The sequence below is a fragment of the Lithobates pipiens genome, unplaced genomic scaffold (assembly GCF_037356315.1).
Source record: "Lithobates pipiens isolate NorthernLeopardFrog02 unplaced genomic scaffold, aLitPip1_a1.2 Scaffold_23, whole genome shotgun sequence".
In the NCBI taxonomy this organism is placed as follows: domain Eukaryota; kingdom Metazoa; phylum Chordata; class Amphibia; order Anura; family Ranidae; genus Lithobates; species Lithobates pipiens.
In genome coordinates this window covers 164,224,194-164,244,454 of record NW_027507785.1, presented here as the reverse complement: position 1 = coordinate 164,244,454, position 20,261 = coordinate 164,224,194, and the positions used below count along the sequence as shown (strand labels likewise).

At 42.8% G+C, this 20,261-nt stretch overlaps 1 protein-coding gene across 1 annotated transcript in view; it reads right to left on the bottom strand.

The window, feature by feature from the left end:
• Positions 1-9,829: 9,829 nt before the first annotated feature.
• LOC143927993 (uncharacterized) overlaps positions 9,830-20,261 on the bottom strand; it is a 70,228-nt gene continuing 59,796 nt past the window's right edge. Inside the window, exons 3-4 of the mRNA XM_077452536.1 lie at positions 18,020-18,132; positions 9,830-12,048 (exon numbers count right to left, since the gene is read on the bottom strand). Of these exons, the coding sequence (XP_077308662.1) occupies positions 12,038-12,048; positions 18,020-18,132 (124 nt within the window). The 3' untranslated portion in view covers positions 9,830-12,037. The remainder of the gene's footprint in view (positions 12,049-18,019; positions 18,133-20,261) is intronic.

Below are 20,261 nucleotides of genomic sequence, written 5' to 3'. Positions count from 1 at the left end.
ACAAGCACAGGGTAGGGAGTTACTGCTGAGGGCACCATGGTGCTTCAGGGATCTCCCATTCATGACTAAGTCACAACCAACTATAGGACCAACTTTACGCTTTATGCAATAATCTTTTTGCCAAGGGTAAGCTATCCTGAAGGGATTCACCCATAGACCTTATTTTGGGGAACCCACAATTCATTTTAGGTTTAAGGAAGGGATTCTTTGACATATTGATAAAGCAGGGATTATATCAGGCCTCACATTTTTTAAGAGCAGGATGTCTGCAACTGACAGACAGAAATGGCGCTTTTCAATTAGACTTTTGGCAGACGGTACAGCTAAGGCCGCGTACACACGGGCGGACTGTTCGGCCAACTTTGTCCGCTGAACAGTGTTTGGGCGGACAGTCCGCTCGTGTGTGGGCTTTCAGCGGACAGTTTCAGCGGACAGTTGGACGGACAAGGTTTTTCGGAATTTCCGAAAAACTGTCCGCTGAAACCTTGTTTCAGCGAACAGTCCGCTCATGTGTAGGCTTGTTCGTCAAACAAAGTTGCGCGCATGCTCAGAAAGGATTTTCACGCCGAAAGCTTTAATGCAGTGTATAGGACGTCGTATTTTTCGTCCCGTCGTACGTGCCGTTCACGTCATCGTGCACGGTTTCAGCAAACTGTTCGTTCGTCGTGTGTGGCCATGTCCGTCCATGCTAATTTTGAGCGGACTGTTTGCCGAAACTGTTGGACGGACAAAGTTGGGCGAACAGTCCGCCCGTGTGTACGCGGCCTAAGACATTTTTTTTACATACTATGGGTCCTCCTGAATCCTTGGACCGCAGCCTGCTGCCATTTGAGAAGTATTGTATGGAAAAAGGACCACTTTTGCATACGCTCTCTAAGATCTATGCGTTCTTGGTTAAACCAACAGAGAATTACCAGTTGCCTTTTTTACAAAAATGGCCTCTGCACGGTGGAACACTTTTATTATTAAATTAATGCATTCTGTTTGCAGGCCAACTGTTTGGCTTAACAACTATTCGATAATAAAAATAGTTGAGAACTATTTTTATAATCAATTGTTTCAATTGACATCTTGCCCCATGGGTATCCAAATGTATTGACAATAAAAAATAAAAATAATGATTCATAAAGAATTCATATATAATTCTTATATCCGTGTAAATCAATATTTTACAGCAATAGTAATGCATCTAAAAGTAAGTAATGATTACAATACAAAAACATATAATAATTTTTACCACCGATGTATAGGCTTTAATTTGATCTGAATTATTATGAAACAGATGTTGTAAATCGAGACCTGCAGTTCCGGTTTACAGGAAAACATTTTGGTAAAATCCCATAAAGTTTTGAAGAATTTTCGAGCGTTAAGTACCGACACCAGGTGTAATTAAATGAGCTACACCAACTTGATGATCAAACAATGTTTAGTCAATCTGATGGGAAGAAATTGCCAATGATCTTCCCTCTGAAGTGTTGAGAAAATAACATAAATGTATTCTAACCTAAAGAGTAGAGTTTATGTGACATGTTCTCGAGTCTGCAGAGAGAGAGTTAACAATATACAGTATTCCCGAGATGAGAGAGTGAGCATGATTGAACGTAGGTACTTTTTCCTGAATTCTCTGTAAAATCTTTCTGAGCATTATAAAAAAAAAAAGAGAAAAGTCCCCTCCTCTTTTTGCTAAGTGGACAGGCGAACAGGAGTTTACTTCACTACTACACTTGAAAAACTCAAGGAAGCAAGGTCCTCTACTCTCTGCTATGTCATTTTGGCTATATTGTAATCTAAGGCCATACCTGTTCCAAATTTGAACAATTTAGTTAATCTGACTTAACTGTTCTGTATTCAAACACCCACACATGCTTTGTTAATTTTATTAATATTATAATTATTAATTTTTTACTTTTTTTTTTACAAAGGAAGTTTGAGGCCAGGGGCCCCATAAAGACGGGGGGCCATGGGGCAATAGTCCCTTTTGCCCCCTTTAAATCCGGCACTGCATGGGATATACCGCAGGAGAGGAAACTATTGTTTACAGACCAACAAAAACTGTGTGATTAGGTTTTGATAAAAGATAAAAGCAACTATTCTTGGACTTGGGTCACAAAATCGTTCTGGAACGAGTGAAGCTAAAATCGTTCTCTGAGGCATCAGGAAGTTTGTGGCACCCGATTTGGAAATGGTGCTCAATCATAGGGGGTTATTTACTAAAGGCAAATCCACTTTGCACTGCAAGTGCACTTGGAAGTGCAGTCACTATAGATCTTAGGGGGACATGCAAGTAAAATAAAAATCAGCATTTTAGCTTGCACATGATTGGATGATGAAATCAGCAGCGCTTCCCCTCATTTCAGATCTTCCGCTTAGATCTACAGTGACTGCACTTCCAAGTGCACTTGTAGTGCAGAGTGGATTTCCCTTTAGTAAATCAACCCCATTGCATAATTATATGTGTGACGCCGGAGCCTCCGCTCTCGAGTGCTGCGACCCGCGGAGAGAGCGGCGGCACACACACACCGCTGGCAAGCAGCGACCCCCAAGGCCTGGGATCAGCATTCGGCAACAGGGCCCAGCACCAACAGGCCACACGCTGAGGAGGAGTACACTCTGGAGGCTGAGGTAGGCGGTGGCCATCTTGGTACACCCAGTTCACCATAACAGGCCCCTCACACTCCCAGAGACAGATCCCAGCCCCCCCCCCCAGTACTTTATAGCACCCACTTGATGACGGTGGCCCTGGAGGGCCCTGGGATGGACATATAAATTAAGTGGGGGCGTATGCGCGGACGCTGGGAAGATGGCAGCATAGTTTCCTAGCGCCGCGGGAACATTTCACTTGGTGGATAAGGCATATCCCGCTAAAACTCACTGTCACATCTACCCCAACCACTGCGGGCACTATCGGAAAACCGGCGGGTATGCATAATACGCCCCGAAAGCGTCCCCACAACAGAAATCCTCTCCGGTCCGGGGCAAGGCGAAGGGGAAAGGCAAGATGGCGCCTGAACCGCCGGAACCTGATGATGCCATGCAGCACTCAGACGATAGTCTGTCCCAGTTCCCTCTAACCTAGCAAGCCCTGTGGACACTAGATCCGAAGTTCTGCTTCAGAAATTCCGCACTATAGTGAGGGATGAGATCAACGCAGCCTCTCGCAAATTATCTGCTGAGCTGGTGAAGGGTCTTAAAGAGCTAGGACACTAATCAGTTGGAAGAGAGGATGGATCTGACAACCACAGTACTGGAGGGGCATGAGGAGGAGGTGGAAAAATTGAATGCTGAACTTATTAATCTCCAGGACAAACTTGAGGACTCAGAAAATATGGCTCGCAGAGGTAACTTGCGTATACGCGGCCTCCCGGAGACCATTACAGACCTCCAGGGAACAGCTACAGCGTTTTTTCAGGAGCTTGCACCTGATATCCCGACGGAACGCCTAGAATTCGACCGTATACATAGGTCCCTCGCCCCCAAGCCCACTGAGGGTCCTCCCAGGGATGTAATCATAAAATTTCACTTCTACAGAACCAAGGCTTCTCCAAGCGGCCAGGGAATTGCCAGACATTTCATTTCAGGGAAACTCCCTCCAACTGTTTGCAGATCTTTCCCCGGTCACTATCGCTAAAAGGCGGAATATGAAGCCCTATCTGCAAATCTTACAAGCCAGAAACATCCGTTTATAGGTGGGGGTTCCCCTTTAAACTTTTACCACCTGGGACCTCAGTTTCACACTTCATCCTTGCCGGATCTACGGCGGCAATTCTAGGAGCTGCAGTTTGACCTCCCTCCTTCTCAACCTGAAGCTTCCACGGCCCGCCCGGGTCCCTCCTGGGCCCCAACGAGATCCCCGCAATCCTCTCAGCACGGATCCCAAGCCCTCCGTTCTCTCAAGGCCCAGGGATTCCATGAGCTTTCTACACGCGGACATCACTAGAAGGCTGCAAATATCCCCCTGTTTTTTCCTGCCGCCGTACAACTAGCCGGCTTATAGCTCTTGAGCCTGCTGCAATTTATGCCGCCAGGCGGATGGAGCGAATCACCCCTGAACCCCATCTGTGACTCTGGTAAGAAGCAAACCAGTCTTCCTTTGAATTCAAGATGGACTATGCAGATCCACAACCCCGGACTATAGCAGCCCATCTTACATGCTGGTGATGGTGGACTGGGGAACCACCCTGAACTTTCCTTGGACAATTGTTGCACTCAGGTAATGACTGCCTTCACCCCCCCGTTACATACACTTTTTCAATTTTTTTTCAGATTTTTCCCAATATTGTATATTTTTATATATTGTGTTCTAATTTTTATTTTAATTTTTCATTTCTTGTTTTTGAATTTTTCCTCTTCCCCCCTTACTCCCTATTGTCCAGGTCATCGCTTACTGCAGTATTGAGCAAATACGCCCCCCCCCACCCCCTTTTTTTCTTTTTCTGCTCCTTGTAGGCTTGACCAGCTGTAAGCCATGACACACGGTGTCTGGTTTCCTATTGACAGCCAGGCACTCGCAGTCCAGGGGGCCTTCTATCATGGCCATCTGAGGACTATGGAAAATGTATTTTTGTACATACGATATGGGCTTGGACCCTGATTGCTAATGCCCTGACGGGGTGAAGCCTTGAGCCCGCACCGCGGTTTACAGGTTCACTTGTTTTTATGTCCAACTCAGATGGCACCAGGTTCATGTTGTTTGTTTCTAAGCTGAGGTTCACCACATACACAAATCTGTTTCCCAAGCCTTTGGTCACTTGTTTTTTGATGTTCACACTTATATGCCACTGTTGACATGTTCTCTAATATTCATAAATTACGGTTTATGTTACGCCAAGTGGTTTCCGACAGACCACTGCTCTCCATGTGTTGCTTCTTGGCCCAGACTAGTGTTCGAGTCAACACCCGACCAAGTAGTGGGACTTTAAACCCACGACCAATAGCAATCTCGCTGTATAAAAGTTATTTGTAAACAGCACTGCATGATTCTACTACCTTTTCTGACATGACACTTTCTATTTCTTTTCTGTCCCCCTCTTTACTACTTCTGTCCCTTCCTATCTCCTCTGGGTTCGTGGGGTGTGCACTCTGGTTCCAGGTAAGCGGCCACCCGTTGCTATCCCAATGACAATTAATTGGTTATCCCTGAATGTGCAGGGCATGAACTTCCCCCATAAGAGAGTGAAGGTTTTTAAATATCTGCGCAAACAACAAATTGACATTGCTTGTTTACAGGAGACACATTTTTCTGAGGCCTCCCATCCCAAGTACTTTGATGCTCAGTTTCCTCAGGTCTTTTTGGAAAATGCTCCAACTAAGCAAAGGGGGTTCTCGTGGCATTTCGCAAACCAGTTCCATTTAGTTGCACTAAACAGATTGCAGACCTTGATGGCAGGTATTTACTGCTCCAAGGCACCATTTATTACACGGAGGTTACCATAATGACGTACTATGCCCCTAATGTGAACCCGGGGCCCCGTATTGACCCATGTCTGTGCCCTTCTGACATCCCACTGCAAAGGCACCCTCCTTCTTGTGGGCGACTCTAATCTAATTTTAAACCCTAAACTAGACAAGCACCCATCGGAGAGAAACGGCCCGTCGGCAAGCGATAAAATGTTTACTCGTTCCTTGCAAACACATGACCTAGTTGACCTGTGGAGGGAGTGTCATCCACAGGACAAGGACTATACCCATTATTCACACCCTTATCAGGTTCATTCAAGGATAGACCACATGTTTTTGCTTATACGCCACCTTCCGTTAATGGTTTCGGCCTCAATCTTGGCTGTCCCGTGGTCGGATCACGACCCGGTGCTGGTTGTCTGCCATTCCATCCTGGATAGACCCCGATTTTTTCCCTGGGTGATGAATGATTCGCTCCTTTCTCATGCAGGGGTAACAGAGGAAATTATTAGGGCTTCGGAGGACTACTTTCGCGACAATCTGGGCTCGGTGAAGTCGCCGGTGGTCCTCTGGGAGGCTTATAAAGCGGTGCTAGGTGGACGGATAATTAGCCTGGCTTCGGCCCGTAAGAGAGCTAGGGAGACAAAACAGAAAGAGCTTGAGTCCCGATTGGTGTCGCTATCTGAGACGTTTAAGCAATTTCCCACCCCGGGTAACCGTAAATTACTGGAACAAGCCCGATCGGAGCTTGATCTGTGCCTCACTGAGGGGGCTGAGCGTGTATTACGCTGGTCCCGCCAGAGATGGTATATGAGAGCAAATAAGCCGACTCGAATGTTGGCCAACAGACTCTGAAAATTTTCCCCTAAATTAAACCCAATCACCCTGCGAGATCGAAACAACTTCCTATCAGGGAATCCAAAACATGTCCTAGAGGAGTTTGGGTTTCGCCTTGCGAAGCTGTACACGGTGCCGGAGGGGACTGCTGCTCAGAGTATGGCGGACTTCCTTGAGAGCATTTCGCTCCCATCCTTGACGGGGGCTCACGTTACCCTGGATAGGGACATTCAACTTTCAGAAGTTTTACAAGCAATAAAGGAATTTAAGGTGGGAAAGCGACCCGGGCCTGACGGGTACACCTCGCTTTATTATAGGAAGTTGGCACCAGTAGTAGCGCCCCATCTGGTAGCTATGTACAACTCTGTAAAGAATGGTTGTCCCTTCACCCTGGATCTTCTGACAGCAAACGTAGCGATGATTCCTAAGCCGGACCGTGACCACTCATCTTGGGCCAATTTCATCTCGCTCATTAATGTCAATATGAAACTCCTGACAAAAATTTTGGCGACTCGCCTGAACTCTTTTCTCCCTCGCTTGATAAAAAAAGACCAGGTTGGCTTTGTGCCCCAGAGGCAGGCTGGCGATGCAATTCGACGTATAGTGCAACTCCAGCATATAGCACACACTCGCTCTCTTGAATCCATGCTTCTATCCCTCGATATAAATAAGGCCTTTGACACCTTATCTTGGCCCTACCTCATGTCTGTTCTGCAGCATTATGGCTTCGGGACCTCATTCATGACTTGGATGTCAGCCCTATATGATTCCCCCTGGGCAAAAATTTAATATTACGGATTTGAATCCCTCATTTTTGATATCCGAAGGGGAACCCACCAGGGGTGTCTGCTGTCGCCCCTTCTTTTTGTATTGGCATTGGAACCCCTGGCGGAAGCAATAAGAATTCATCCAGATATTAGGGGCATTGAAATAGCAAGTTGTCCCCATAAGATTTCCTTATTTGCCGATGACATTCTTCTTTCTGTCACTTCTCCTAGAATTTCCCTACCAAACCTACACACACTGTTACAGGCTTTTGCAGCTCTCGGGACTCCAGATTAACCCATCAAAGTCGAAGGCACTGTCGACTAACCTCTCTCTGGAGTTACTGCAGGACTTGCAGTCGGCCTTTCCTTATCAATGGGTTTCCTCCTTGCCCTATTTGGGAATCCGTCTCACTTCCACGTATCAGGCTCTATATCAGGCGAATTATCCACCACTGTTCAAAAAATTAATGGATACGTTGTCATCGTGGTCCTCTTTACCTCTTTCATGGTTCGGTAGAATATCAGCCATCAGAATGGCATATCTCCCGAAGCTACTATACTATTTTCGGGTTCTTCCTATTCCGGTTCCTTCACATATCCTCAATACCCATCAGCGTAGGATCTTACAATTTATCTGGGGATCGTCTTGCCCCCGCATTAACAGACAAATCATGTTCGCCAAAAGAATTAATGGGGGCCACCATAGCTCCGCTCTCCCACCTTCATGAGACGTATCAGCTCCCACTATGGGCTACTATCGATCTGCTTGAAGTTGACCCCACCCCAATTTCCTCTTTACCCTGGCTCCCACCTACACACTGCCCTGCGATTACGGGGCCTTGTATGATTCACACGTTGCGAGTTTGGGACTCGGTGAAGTACTCTGCGGGGCTGGTTTCTCCCCATCTCCCTCTAATGCTGCTCCTTCGTTGTCCACTTTTCCCCCCGGGCCTTGATAACTCAGCACAATTCAAATGGTGGACCATGAATGGATTTGTTGACGTACATTCATTGCTTACTCCCACTAGGATCTTATCATTTGAAGCTTTGGGCTCGAACGACTTCAGGTATCTACAGATCCGTCATTTCCACCAAAGTCTCATTAAATTTCAAGACGCCCCATACAGGTTGACACCGTTTGAGAGCATCTGTAGATCTAGGCCCCACTCTCCTGGTCTGATATCTCTGATATACTCAGCTCTGATCTCTATGAAGAGACCTCCGGTGCGGTTCTATCATCTGCAGTGGGAGGGGGAGTTGGGAAAGAGCTGGACCCGGAGGACTGCCAGGCAATGACCCTAGCTTTATCCAAATGCTCGCGCAACGTAATAATTTTGGAAAATGCCTATAAGGTCCTGTATCGGTGGTATTACACCCCGATGCGCCTGGCCCTCTTTGTCCCAACCTGTTCCCCTCTCTGCTTCAGGGGATGCGCCCAGGAGGGCACCATGGCCCATATTTGGTGGACGTGTCCACGGGTGTGTAGGCTATGGGTCAGGGTTTACGCATTACTCAGTAGTCTACTTCGAGTAAATCTTAAAAAAAGATCCGTTTGAGGCACTTCTTGGCAAACCAATCACAGCATTACTACGCCCAGAACGGCAATTAGCGCAACATCTCTTTACTGCGACTAAGTTGACAATAGCGAGAACATGGAGAACCCCAGCCCTGAGTTTTGAGGCAGTCAAGAACCGACTTAACGATGTTATGGTCAATGAAAAATTGTCTTCTGTTCTGTCTGACACTCATACCAAATTTCTCAGGGTCTGGCAACCCTGGATTGAATATCATTCTCCTAGATTCAATGTCACTTTACTGTCACTGTAGGAGCTCGGCTGGGCACACCCTGTGAACCCATTCCCTTCTCCCTTTCCCCTTCTCTGACTTCTCTTTCTTCTCTTTTGACCCTCGCTACTCCTCCCCTGCTTTCCATTCTAAAATCTCTTCTAATCTATTCTTGACCCTTTGTACATCTCCTTCTTCCCTTCTCCTCTTTTCGTCTTATCAATTTTCTGAAAATGATTACTATGGGCTTTCTGTATATTGAACGACAGGCTTGTGTCCAGGAATTGTGTACATTGCTAGGCAACAGCCTGCTTGAATTTGTACTATACTGTGAAACACCTGTACTGAAATCTGAATGTAAGCCTATTGTATTGGAACATAAATTTAAAGAAAAACTTTAAAGTATAACAATTTATAAGGTATTTGCAGGAATGTCATTATATATTGTGGCCTCAACTGGAATGTGCACAGTACTGCACAACCTGCTGGATTCTAGGAAATGTCAGATGCTGCTGTGGGCTCACACACTGGCAGCCTAAATTCTAGACCTTCTATGAGGCCTGTATTTATGCATTTAATTGTAGGAAGGTGGAAGGATCCATGCAGGTTTATTTACTAAATTCAATTCCCCTTTAACTACTTCCCTACCAGTCCAGTTCTGACATACATGTAAAGATCAGTATTTGTTTGCTAGAAAATAACTTGGAACCCCCCAAAATTATATATATTTTTTAAGCAGAGGTCCTAGAGAATAAAATGGTGGGTGTTGCAATTTTATATATCACAGTGGTTTTTCAAATGCACATTTTTGGGGAAAAAAATACACTTTAATGAATTTTAGTGAACACAAACACAATATGAGCAACATTCCTTGTGATAGCATGGACCATGACAGGTCTTCTTTACAATATATTTGATATGCCAATATGTTAGCTTTTATTTCTGCCGCTGCATCCTAGGAGTATCTTTTCTCCTGGAAAATAAAGACGTTTAGCACTGGTGGAAATAAAATTTTTACTGTGAACAAAAAGTCTAAAGACTAATTAGGTAACAAAATATAATTTTATTGCTAAGGATTACATACCTTAAAAGTGAACCTTCACCCTTTTTAATCAGTTAACATAAAATTTCTGTCTCTTCCCACCTCCTACTACATAATTGGACCGATGAATTTTGTCTTCCATCCAAATATCTTAATAACAGGACTCAGGCCTTAGACCCCATACACACTATACAACTTTTGTTGTCTGATTTCCTTTAGATTTACCAAAACCATGTAGAGCAAGGGCCTCCTTGATTGCATACACATTTAAACTCTTAAAGTTTGACCTTATATTATATGGTTTTGGTAATTCTGAAGGAAAAAAATCTATAGAAAATTGTATAGTGTGTGTCCAGGTTTACACTTCTGGCCTACTCACGCCACTGTGTGTCATCAGGGGCTGGCTGCAATACCCTGGAAGAGACAGGCAGCTCTGATCTCAAAGAATATGGTAGCATTCTCAGAACCAATGTGTCTCAGGATGCACTGGGTACAGTGAGTAGGAAAATAAAATGTAAAAGGGAGTGAAATTTCTCTTTAACACCCAGATCTCTGGAAAAAAATGCCTTTAGTCCATTTACAGTTCTTCACATCTATTAGTCACAGGGCTGACTTGTAGATAGTAATACATTGTAACAGGATCATAAACAGGAAAGGGACAGGCAAGGAAGATATTGCAGTCAGTGGAGCTGAATGGGAACACATTGCAAGCACATTGTTCATATGATATATAAGAAGCAGGATAGATAAAATGCAAGAAATTTGTATTACATTCTATTATATCAATAATTACAGATAGTAGTAAATGCACCCGCAGATACATAGCGTAGTGGCCAATCATTACAACTGTTAAACATTCAAACAATGACCTTTCCAGCAGCACAAATGTAGTACTAATATGACTGCAGTGTAGAATGAGATTCAAGTGTGATTCTCTTCTGGTCAGATGGCTATGATTGGCACCAAGTAACATTTCTATACATACGGTATAATATAAAGACATAAATTCCTGCAAGTGACACTTGAGCAGAATTTGAAACCAGAACATTGTTTTTATTTAAGCGAATGATAATACTCTAAAACATAACATAAATGTTCTGCTTGCATAGTGGTTTGAAAGTTTGGAAAAACATCAACATTTTCTGTACAAATTCTCTGCAAGTTTCAATAATTTACTAACTGCAGATAGGAAATAAACTTGGATGTGAAGAGGAAGTGATGAAATATAAAGGGAACCTAAAGCCCAACTCTGGGATATTTGAAAGTTGTCCCTTGCAGTGGGGCTATGCCAGCAAATACACTTCCACTTACCTGATGCTCCACTTCCCTTGCATTCGTCTGGATGATGTCAGAATTTTGTACCACAGGTGGAGAAGACACTGCAGGGACCAGTCTAACAGTGTGGAGGAACAGAGGATCTAGTACGCAAATCTTGCCTATGCTCTCTACTCTTAAACAGCAGATAACCCTGGCAGTGCATGCGCAGCCCCACTGTAATAGAGAGTTTTTATGTTTTTCAGAGATGAGCTTTAATTATTTTTTCATTGGGAATTGTTTTTCTTGGGAAGTAAAAATCTTGATAGGGGTTGCATCTATTTTTAATTAGACTTTTAGGGACGGGTTAAGAGTATAACTTTTGTTTTCTTGTCTACACGCTATTTTCTAGAAGGACTGTTTTCACACCATTCATGCCACTGCCATCCTCTCCCCTGCACAGATCAGCTATTATTTTAACAGATATAAACTGCATATTATGGCCCAATGCTGCAGATAATCAGCATTTCTTGTATTATAATTATTTTTTAATATTGGTGATAAGGTCAAAACAAACAAAAGAGGAGTGCCCACGGTGCCATGGTTGGTCAGCTATCATCACCAGTGCTGAGAAGTAACTAAAGCCAGTGTGACCTCCTGGGCCGCCATACTTTTTCTTATTTTTTAATTGGATACACTTGCTAAATGACCAAAAATAATGTATCTTCTGACATCAAGAAAATAATCAAGAAATTTGATTGCCATTTAAAAAAAAAACAAAAAAAAAACACACAAAAAAGGTACTAATTATTGCTTTTTTTTCTGCTTGTAATAGCTTGAGTTTGTCACGGAATATTCCAGTTTGCTTGTTGGTCTATTCTGTACCCTTAATACTGTAACCCTGCAGGAAAATTTGCTTCTTAAAATGCCGAAGTTCCAGTGTAGACATCTTCCGTTAGATTATATCTAGAAACAAATTAAAAAAAGATATTCATATTGTCACTTTTCTTATCACCAGTAGGGAAAGAAGTCCTAGAGACACAAAATAATGGCTTAGCTCTGGTTCCCACCGGTGCGGCTTTGAAATTGCGCTAATTTGGCGCAATTTCAAAGTCGTGCATCAGTGCGATTTGCACTGCCAATTTCATTGCGACTTCATTTAACAGAGATCTATGCAAATCACAATGACATTGGTAAAAAGAAGTGCAGGAAACTTTTTCATAATTGCTGCATCATGAGTCGGGGGCAATATGAATGGCTCCATTGCCGGCAATAGGATGTGATTTGGAACTGTGAACGGGGGCTTAGTGTTTTCTGTCATAATACAGAAAACATATGTAACCGATCACACTGATGTTTCATGTGTGCAATATCAGGGGGAAACTACACAGTTTTTTGAGTTTAATGTTTAAGATTTTCAGGTTTAGGTACTTTTAGAAAATTCTATGTGCCTATCTACTAAAATCAGGCAAATATAGCCGCATTTGCCTTCCTAGCTGTCCTACATTTGCCAACATTTGCCCTGTACATTAACACTGCAACGTAAATTTTAGGTGGAGGGTCCTTGTTTCCCACAAATGTAAAGGATATCCATGTCACACATTTAAAACTTCAGCCCAATAACTGGTAGAATGGCATATTGACATCAGCATCACCACAATCAGTGATGCAGGAGCGAAGAGTATAGCTAAAAGGGGTGGGGGCAATCTGAGCCACAATGATTACTACTATCATTTTATTGCTTATGTATGCATTTCCACCAAAAATTATTTCTTATCCAGGTATTGTCTTGGTGTCCAGTGTACACTGCATTAATATTTGCTTTGTGTTGCTCTTATATTGCTACAGTTGCCAGTGTGCTGCCTACATATAGCCACAATTGCCATTGTGCTGCCCACAAATAGTCACGATTGTCTGTTTGCAACCCACATTTGTCACTACTGTATCATTAGTATTGTCAGTGTTTTGCCCACGTTTATTGCCCATATATTCACACTATTTCCTGTGTGTTGTCCACATAATGTCACAACTGTTTCTGTGTTTTGCAACGTATGCATGTCATATCACTGTTTAACGCTATGGTTTCATTTGTGTGAGAGTTTAACCAAGTCATGAAAGGGGCCTAAAAAGTTAGACATAGAAACCAAAAAATCTGATGTACAGTGCCTTGTGAAAGTATTTGGCCCCCTTGAACTTTTTAACCTTTTGCCACATTTCAGACTTCAAACATAAAGATATAACATTTTTATTTTTTGTGAAGAATCACCAACAAGTGGGACACAATTGTGAAGTGGAACGAAATCTATTGGATTTTTGAAACTTTTTTAACTAATAAAAAAAATGAAAAGTGGGGTGTGCAAAATTATTCGGCCCCCTTGCGTTAATACTTTGTAGAGCCACCTTTTGCTGCGATTACAGCTGCAAGTCGCTTGGGGTATGTCTCTATCAGTTTTGCACATAGAGAGACTGAAATTCTTGCCCATTCTTCCTTGCAAAACAGCTCGAGCTCAGTGAGGTTGGATGGAGAACAGCAGTTTTCAGCTCTTTCCACAGATTCTCGATTGGATTCAGGTCTAGACTTTGACTTGGCCATTCTAACACCTGGATACATTTATTTGTGAACCATTCCTTTGTAGATTTTGCTGTATGTTTGGGATCATTATCTTGTTGGAAGATAAATCTCCGTCCCAGTTTCAGGTCTTTTGCAGACTCCAACAGGTTATCATCCAGAATGGTCCTGTATTTGGCTGCATCCATCTTCCCCTCAATTTTAACCATCTTCCCTGTCCCTGCTGAAGAAAAGCAGGCCCAAACCATGATGCTGCCACCACCATGTTTGACAGTGGGGATGGTGTGTTGAGGGTGATGAGCTGTGTTGCTTTTACGCCAAACATATAGTTTTGCATTGTGGGCAAAAAGTTCGATTTTGATTTCATCTGACCAGAGCACCTTCTTCCACATGTTTGGTGTGTCTCCCAGGTGGCTTGTGGCAAACTTTAGACGAGACTTTTTATGGATATCTTTGAGAAATGGCTTTCTTCTTGCCACTCTTCCATAAAGGCCAGATCTGTGCAGTGTACAACTGATTGTTGTCCTATGGACAGACTCTCCCACCTCAGCTGTAGTTCTCTGCAGTTCATCCAGAGTGATCATGGGCCTCTTGGCTGCATCTCTGATCAGTCTTCTTCTTGTCTGAGCTGAAAGTTTAGAGGGACGGCCAGGTCTTGGTAGATTTGCAGTGGTCTGATACTTCTCCACAACAGTATTACGGACCTGCCTGGTGTGTTCCTTGGTCTTCATGATTCTCTCTGCTCTTTCAACAGAACCCTGAGACTATCACAGAGCAGGTGCATTTATACAGAGACTTGATTACACACAGGTGGATTCTATTTATCACCATCAGTCATTTAGGACAACATTGGATCATTCAGAGATCCTCGCTGAACTTCTGGAGTGAGTTTGCTGCACTGAAAGTAAAGGGGCCGAATAATTTTGCACGCACCACTTTTAAGTTTTTTATTTGCTAAAAAAGTTTAAAATATCCAATAGATTTCATTCCACTTCACAGTTGTGTCCCACTTGTTGGTGATTCTTCACAAAAAATTTAAATTGTATATCATTATGTTTGAAGCCTGAAATGTGGCAAAAGGTTGAAAAGTTCAAGGGGGCCGAATACTTTCGCAAGGCACTGTAATTAATCTTAACAACATTTACTGATCTTCTAAAAGCTTGTTTCTATGTGTAATTGGTAATCATAAATGATTGTGGGGGCAGCTACATTCACTTACTTCATAGATATGCTTGGCTTACTGCATTGCATCTATGCAGCAGTTAAGTTTCGTTTCTCCTTCTTACAAAGATAGTCTATGAGTCATCTAACTCATTGAATACAATGCCCTATGTGTCCTATTGCTTCACATTCCTTTTAGCAATTGTTGAGATAGCACTTCAGCAACACAGCGAGACTGATTTACGAAAGAAGTTGAGAACCTTCAGTGAAAAAATTGAGTGAGCATTCATTTTAATTATTCAATCATGTGAAAAGCATCTGCACATGATTGGGTATTCAAAATTATCTGGAATTAGCTTTTCACAAGATTGGATGTGTCTGAAATGCTATCTGATCAGGTTTTAAAGGCAATGTGTAGTGGTTTTGTACAAATTTTGTTCTCTTTTTAACGCAGATGTTACATTTTTTTAAAATAAAAAGATAAAAAAAATGTCAAAGCTAAATCTGAAATAATGCGTATATTATTTTTTTGTGTTTTTATATGCAATAAATTGGTGCAGCTTTAGTGTCCTTTCACACGGACCGGATCAGTGCTGATCCGCCCCGTGGATATCCGCTTGCTCAGCGGGGATCACCGGAGCGATCTCCGCTGAGCAGGAAGATGACAGGTCAGTCTCTGCACACTGCGCAGGGACAGACCTGTCACAGCGCCGCTCTCTCCTATGGGGGATCGGGTGACGACGGACCGCAGTGTTAGTCGTCACCCGATCCAATGACAGATGGAAAAATTGCTTTTTCCTCCGTCACACTTTTTCGGATCGGAGCGGGTTAGATGTCAGCGGACTTGTCACCGCTGACATCCAACGCTCCATAGACCTCTATGGAGCATCTATTCAGGTCCACCTGAAAAACTGACAGGCGGACCTGAAAGGATTGTCCGTGTGAAAGGGGCCTTAGGCTCCGCCTGAAAAACTGACAGGCGGACCTGAACGGATCGTCCGTGTGAGAGGGGCCTTAGGCTCCGCCTGAAAAACTGACAGGCGGACCTGAACGGATCGTCAGTGTGAAAGGGGCCTTAGGCTTCTCATCACATTTGCCTGCCTTTCTTTACTACTCTTTACCAACCTACTGTTGGAGGAGCTCAGTGGCTCAAGATGAAATTTACATACACAAAAGTGAAAAAAGTCAGAGCAGTAACTCATCTTTCCCTTACTGCCCCCATTCCTTTAATAGGGTCTATTCAAATGTTTAAATCAGAGATAACATATCTGAAAAATAAAAACTTTCTGCTAGAACCCATGGAAAGTGTGTGTCAAGGGTCAACACCGTATAAAATGTTTACTTGTAAAGCTTAAGTCTATGAATAAAATAAATAATAAAAGATATGTATAAGATGAATCATCAGTATATAAATGTAAAACAAAGAATTACCTTGTGATTGCTGAAAGCTACTTTAAAAAAAAAAGAAATTATTACTGGAACCTCCCTCTGAGAAATGGCTAATTCAGCCCTAAATATAGTGGCAATGTGAAGGTCTGAGCATAGCACTATAGACTTATCTGCCTATAGTGTGTCTATGCAACATTAATAACCAGAGTTCCAAGCATCTTGTGAAAGGTATTCTAAGCCAAACACTGTTAATTAAGGTGCATTGCTAGGACTCTTTACGGAGAGTGCCAGTGTCTACTCCCCTTTGAAATGCAATCTGTAGTGAATCACATTTTAAGGTGGCAGAGCAGCTTTTTTTCGAAAAATCACAATAGGGATTTTGTGTTTAACATACTGTAGTGCTGGCTCCTGAAGAGCACACGCTATATGTTTTGAAATTTAATGTTACCCTCAAAACCGCAGTTTGGTTTGGGTCTAATTGTTCTAACTCAGCTTCAGTCTAACTGGACTGCAGGGTGTTCTACCTGGCCATGGGGGGCGCTGTCACTTTTGGCAGGCATGAAACACAGTCTAGTTAGGTGCATTAAGGTTGCTCTCTTTCAGAATCAGCCCAGTGAGAGTGTCCCTCTTGCTGTGCTTTCTGGGAGGGGGTACTTAAGGTGCGGATGTCACGTGTTTCAGGGTTCCGGTCCAGAAGCATGTTCTGACTGCATGGTCCTGGTCCTCCTGACCAGCCCCCAGGACTTCCATGGCCTGGGGTGTGGATCCATCTGACTTTACGTCTCAGGGCTGGCTAGCCCGAGGCAAGGAAACTAAGGGAAGGATTCGGAGGTGGTCTGGTGCCATCTCGGTTAGTGGAGAGGCCCAGCAACTGTGAAGTTACCCAGGGGAGGACTCTTTGGGAGAAGGCCACGCAAGGGTTGGCTTCTCAACAAAAGCCTGGAAAAGCTGAAGGACCTAAGCGAATCCAATCTCGTGGGGTATCGCCAGACCGGCTTCAAGATACTGGTACCACACGAGTGCTCAAACACCCTGTTGGCTGCTAGGCCTGGTGAGAGAAGGACTATCCAATTAGGGTGAAGATCCAGCTGTGAATGGCTATTCTCTGGATTTATTCAATGTGAGAGACTGTTTTCTATTGAGTTTAACAATAAGAGTACCTGGACTTTTCACCTAAACCCTCTGATCCTATGTTGAGAGACTGTGTTGTTAACTACAGTTTGCAAATAAAAATCCCTTCAAGTGGCTCTGTCGTCAGTCTCTACAGTTCTTGGGCCATCTACCTTGGGAAGCCCCTAGACGCATATGAGGTAATGGTAAGCCCAATTAAATCAGCCGCTCCTTCGGGAGTCAGTGCTACAATATTATACCGCAACCGCAGACCAAACATTTGGTGCGTGGTTGTAGCGTTCTCCCATTTACCTTAACGGGTGCGTTTGACAGGTGGTGGTGCCTGTCAAACTCTGCAAGCTGAGTTAAAACTGCTGCAGCCACAATGAAAAGCATGGTGGCAGTGACATGTGTAAAACCCTGTCTGACTGCAATGACAGAATTTAGCTGGGCGGTAAAGCCATGGCTCAACAGTCTGTTTTTACCACCCTCAAGTGGCCCACGTGAAAGGGCCCATACTGTTTTAGAAGATTTCCATATGCAAAAAATAATGTGTGTGATAGCAATCTGAATAATTTTACAACTACTGAACTGTACTGAATTGTGTCCTAAAGAACATCCTAAATAGCCTGTGTTTTGCTAACTTTTAGCTTCTGTTGGACTGCACTAGTAGAATATACCCAATTTACCTCCCATTACATTACTTACGCTGTGAGCGGTTTCCAAGGCAAGAACTGAACATGCATCTGCAAAAACAACAGACGATGGAGCCAGCTAATAATAAGAAGAGTGTAATGCCAATTCCAATGACCACATAGAGGCTGCAGAAGAAACACAAAATCATTAAAAAAATTACAATGAGAACATTAGAAACACACAGACTGTTTTTAGGGTTACCATAAAAAAAAAAAATAGAACTTTTTTAGCCCTACCTTACCATTGAGCTGCACTGGATTGGACAATTTGGACATGGACAGATTGGATATGGAAAGATTCTCATAAGCAGCAGATGGGGGGGGGGGGGGTACCTCTGCTGCCCTAATGAGCACAGACTGATGCATGTTGGGACCCTGAAGTTTGCCACATGAGCCCCATATCTGGTTCATATATTGATTTTGTTCTTTAACCACTTCAGCCCCAGACCATTTTGCTGGCTTAAGACCAGACCACTTTTTGCGATTCGGCACTGCGTCGCTTTAACTGACAATTGCGCTGTTGTGCGACGTGGCTCCCAAACAAAATCGACGTCCTTTTTTTCCCACAAATAGAGCTTTCATTTGGTGGTATTTGATCACCCCTGCGGTTTTTATTTTTTGCGCTATAAACAAAAATAGAGCGACAATTTTTTAAAAAACGCATTATTTTTTACTTTTTGTTATAATAAATATCCCCCAAAAATATATATAAAAAACTTTTTTTCCCTCAGTTTAGGCCAATACGTATTCTTCTACATATTTTTGGTAAAAAAAACGCAATAAGCGATTATTGATTGGTTTGCGCAAAAGTTTTAGCGTTTACAAAATAGGGGATAGTTTTAATGGCATTTTTATTAATATTTTTTTTTTTACTAGTAATGGCGGCGATCAGCGATTTTTATTGTGACTGTGACATTATGGCGGACACATCGGACATTTTTGACACATTTTTGGGACCATTGTCATTTATATAGCAATCACTAAATCATGAAAACTGACCAACATACAGATAAATGCTACGAGATAATCACTATCCACAGACATACACTGTTATATTGATCAAGCAGCGCTATTATAGTCCATAAATTATCTTGATCATTAATACTATAGGTGGATATCTATTGCCATTAATCAATGAAGTATAATTAATCAATAAATATAATAAATAAATCAATCAAAAAATCAATAAACTAATGAATCACAATCCATCCCTATATCTGTACATCACTATAAATCAGTCCATCTTTCATAAAAGATGCCCCAGAATAGGTTCTTTGTGCTGGAAAGTCCTTCACCACCACCCGTCTTTCTACACCACCTTCACACGTGCATTCCACTCAAAGGAGGTTTGTGATGAGTGAAGACTCCCTTTTGGTAATATTCTTACCAGAATACACTGATATGGTCAGCGTTTCGCAAACACATCAAGCTATTCCATATTGGTTTTGGTTTTCCTTCTTCCACAAGACCTTGTCATCACACTAACTCCAATTCTCCCAAATGTTGGTTATGTAGAAAAAAGGGGACCACATATAGTGTAATTCCGTAAAACACCATTAAACTTTATTCAAATAAAGACAGCAAGTTATCCACTCACAAACACAAATTCTTCAATAGGCACAAAATAAGAGTCACAGAAGGGTCATCAGGTTCTCTAAGGCTCACAGTGCTGCTCACCCATCCCTGGAAACTGCGTGGTTTACATGAATCAGCCACCTCTGATCTCTCCACTGCGGCTATAGGTTCCTTTATCGTACGCTACCACTCTGGTGCGTTTCGTCGTAGAGACATCATCTGATGGTCCCTGTCAGATATCTGCCTGAGATTTTTGTTTCCTTATACTGTACATATTTTATTGTAGTTATCGATTTTATGTTTGATGCCTTGGTTGGTGACCCCCATTGTGTGGTTCCTGTTGGATGGTTTCCTACCCTTTTCACAGTTCCCGGACAAGATGTCTCCCTTGTGGCACCTTCCCATTCACCTCATTGCTTTTGCCAGAGAAGGAATCTATATATATTTTTACATATGTTGTCTGATTGGTGGGCAAGTTATGCATTGCACTGTTTGACAACTATTTCTGAATAAGCCATTTCCTCAGGGCAGATACTTTGTGATTTCTTATTTTATAATATTATTGCCTCCTGAAAAAGTGATGATTGCTGCATGAAACGCATCGAGTGTTGGGATTTCAACTGACTACTTCTATATGAAAATGTGTTACAATCATTTATCGTTCTTTCTCGATCGGGCCC